Source organism: Etheostoma cragini, chromosome 13, assembly GCF_013103735.1.
Source record: "Etheostoma cragini isolate CJK2018 chromosome 13, CSU_Ecrag_1.0, whole genome shotgun sequence".
Taxonomy (NCBI): Eukaryota; Metazoa; Chordata; class Actinopteri; order Perciformes; family Percidae; genus Etheostoma; species Etheostoma cragini.
In genome coordinates this window covers 26,009,622-26,010,814 of record NC_048419.1, presented here as the reverse complement: position 1 = coordinate 26,010,814, position 1,193 = coordinate 26,009,622, and the positions used below count along the sequence as shown (strand labels likewise).

The window sequence follows — 1,193 nt, the reverse complement described above, 5'->3', positions numbered from 1 at the left end:
AATAATAATAATAATAATAATAATAATAATAATAATAATAATAATAATAATAATAATAATAATTAAAACTGCAAGCAGCGTTGGACGGGCCCTTGCTAACCTGCGGGCGTCGGGGTTACTGGCGGACGCCGATCCTTGCGACCACGCATTTACGCGTCACTCAGACACTGGAAATTGTCGCACGCAGTGACAGCAACAGAAGCAGTAGTGTGGCATTTGTCTCTTGTTTGTTTTGGTTCAGTAGCCTTCATGTGTTCTAGTTTCTTTTATTAGGTTATTTTATAAATATATATCTTGCCCTACCGGGAACGGCAAGACACTTGATCAATGTTATGGGTCAATTAAAGGGGCCTATGAATCCATACCGCTCCCTCCACTAGGTACAGCAGACCATAATGTGTTCATCTTATTCCTGCATTTTGCATGTGTTTACAGAGGGGAAAGTTCTCACCAAAAGGGTGAAGCTCTGGTCTGAGGATGCTGGACCAGAAGTGCAAGGCTGGCTGGACTGTACGGTGTGGGAGGAGTTCATCACATCATCTAAGGACCTGGATGAGCTCACAAATGTTGTCAGTCCTGGATCTCGCACTGTGTAGATACTGTAATTCCGGAAAGAGAGGTAAAGATTTACCCTAACAGTAAACCCTGGTGAGAAAACATCTTAAAATTTGGTTAAATAAGAAAAGACATGCTTTTAAACAGGGCAATGTCTTTGTTTTATTCTAGGTTCGATGTCCACGATGATAGTAAAGAAAGGGTGCATTCAGGGACAGTCTCATTAACTCTGGTCTTCTTACTCCTTTTTTTTTCTGAACGCAACATTAGCAGCCGCATGCTGACACAGTGTGCGGATCAGTCAGGCTTCATTTTTTATTAATTTTTTTAACCGGTCTTTGTGCCAACATAGAGTCCCGAACTTATGGAAACAATCTACAATTATTCCCATCGCGAAAAGCAACAACCCAAAAATTCCAAATGACCATAGACCTGTGGCTCTAACTTCATTAGTTATGAAGTCCTTTGAAAAACTGATAAAGAAAGAACTGCTGGGTAGGATGGACCACCTCCTTGACCTGCGGTTTGCATAAAAAGCCAACAGGGGGGGGCAGGATGCTGACATACAGTGGGTACGGAAAGTATTCAGACCCCTTTACATTTTTCACTCTTTGTTTCATTGCAGCCATTTTCCAAAA

General features: G+C 41.5%; 1 protein-coding gene across 1 annotated transcript in view; it reads left to right on the top strand.

Annotated features, from left to right (window-relative positions):
• Positions 1–596, top strand: part of LOC117956050 (macrophage colony-stimulating factor 1 receptor 2-like) — a 2,641-nt gene extending 2,045 nt beyond the window's left edge. Inside the window, exon 6 of the mRNA XM_034890893.1 lies at positions 436–596. Coding sequence (XP_034746784.1) covers positions 436–596 — 161 coding nt within the window. The remainder of the gene's footprint in view (positions 1–435) is intronic.
• Positions 597–1,193: the final 597 nt, after the last annotated feature.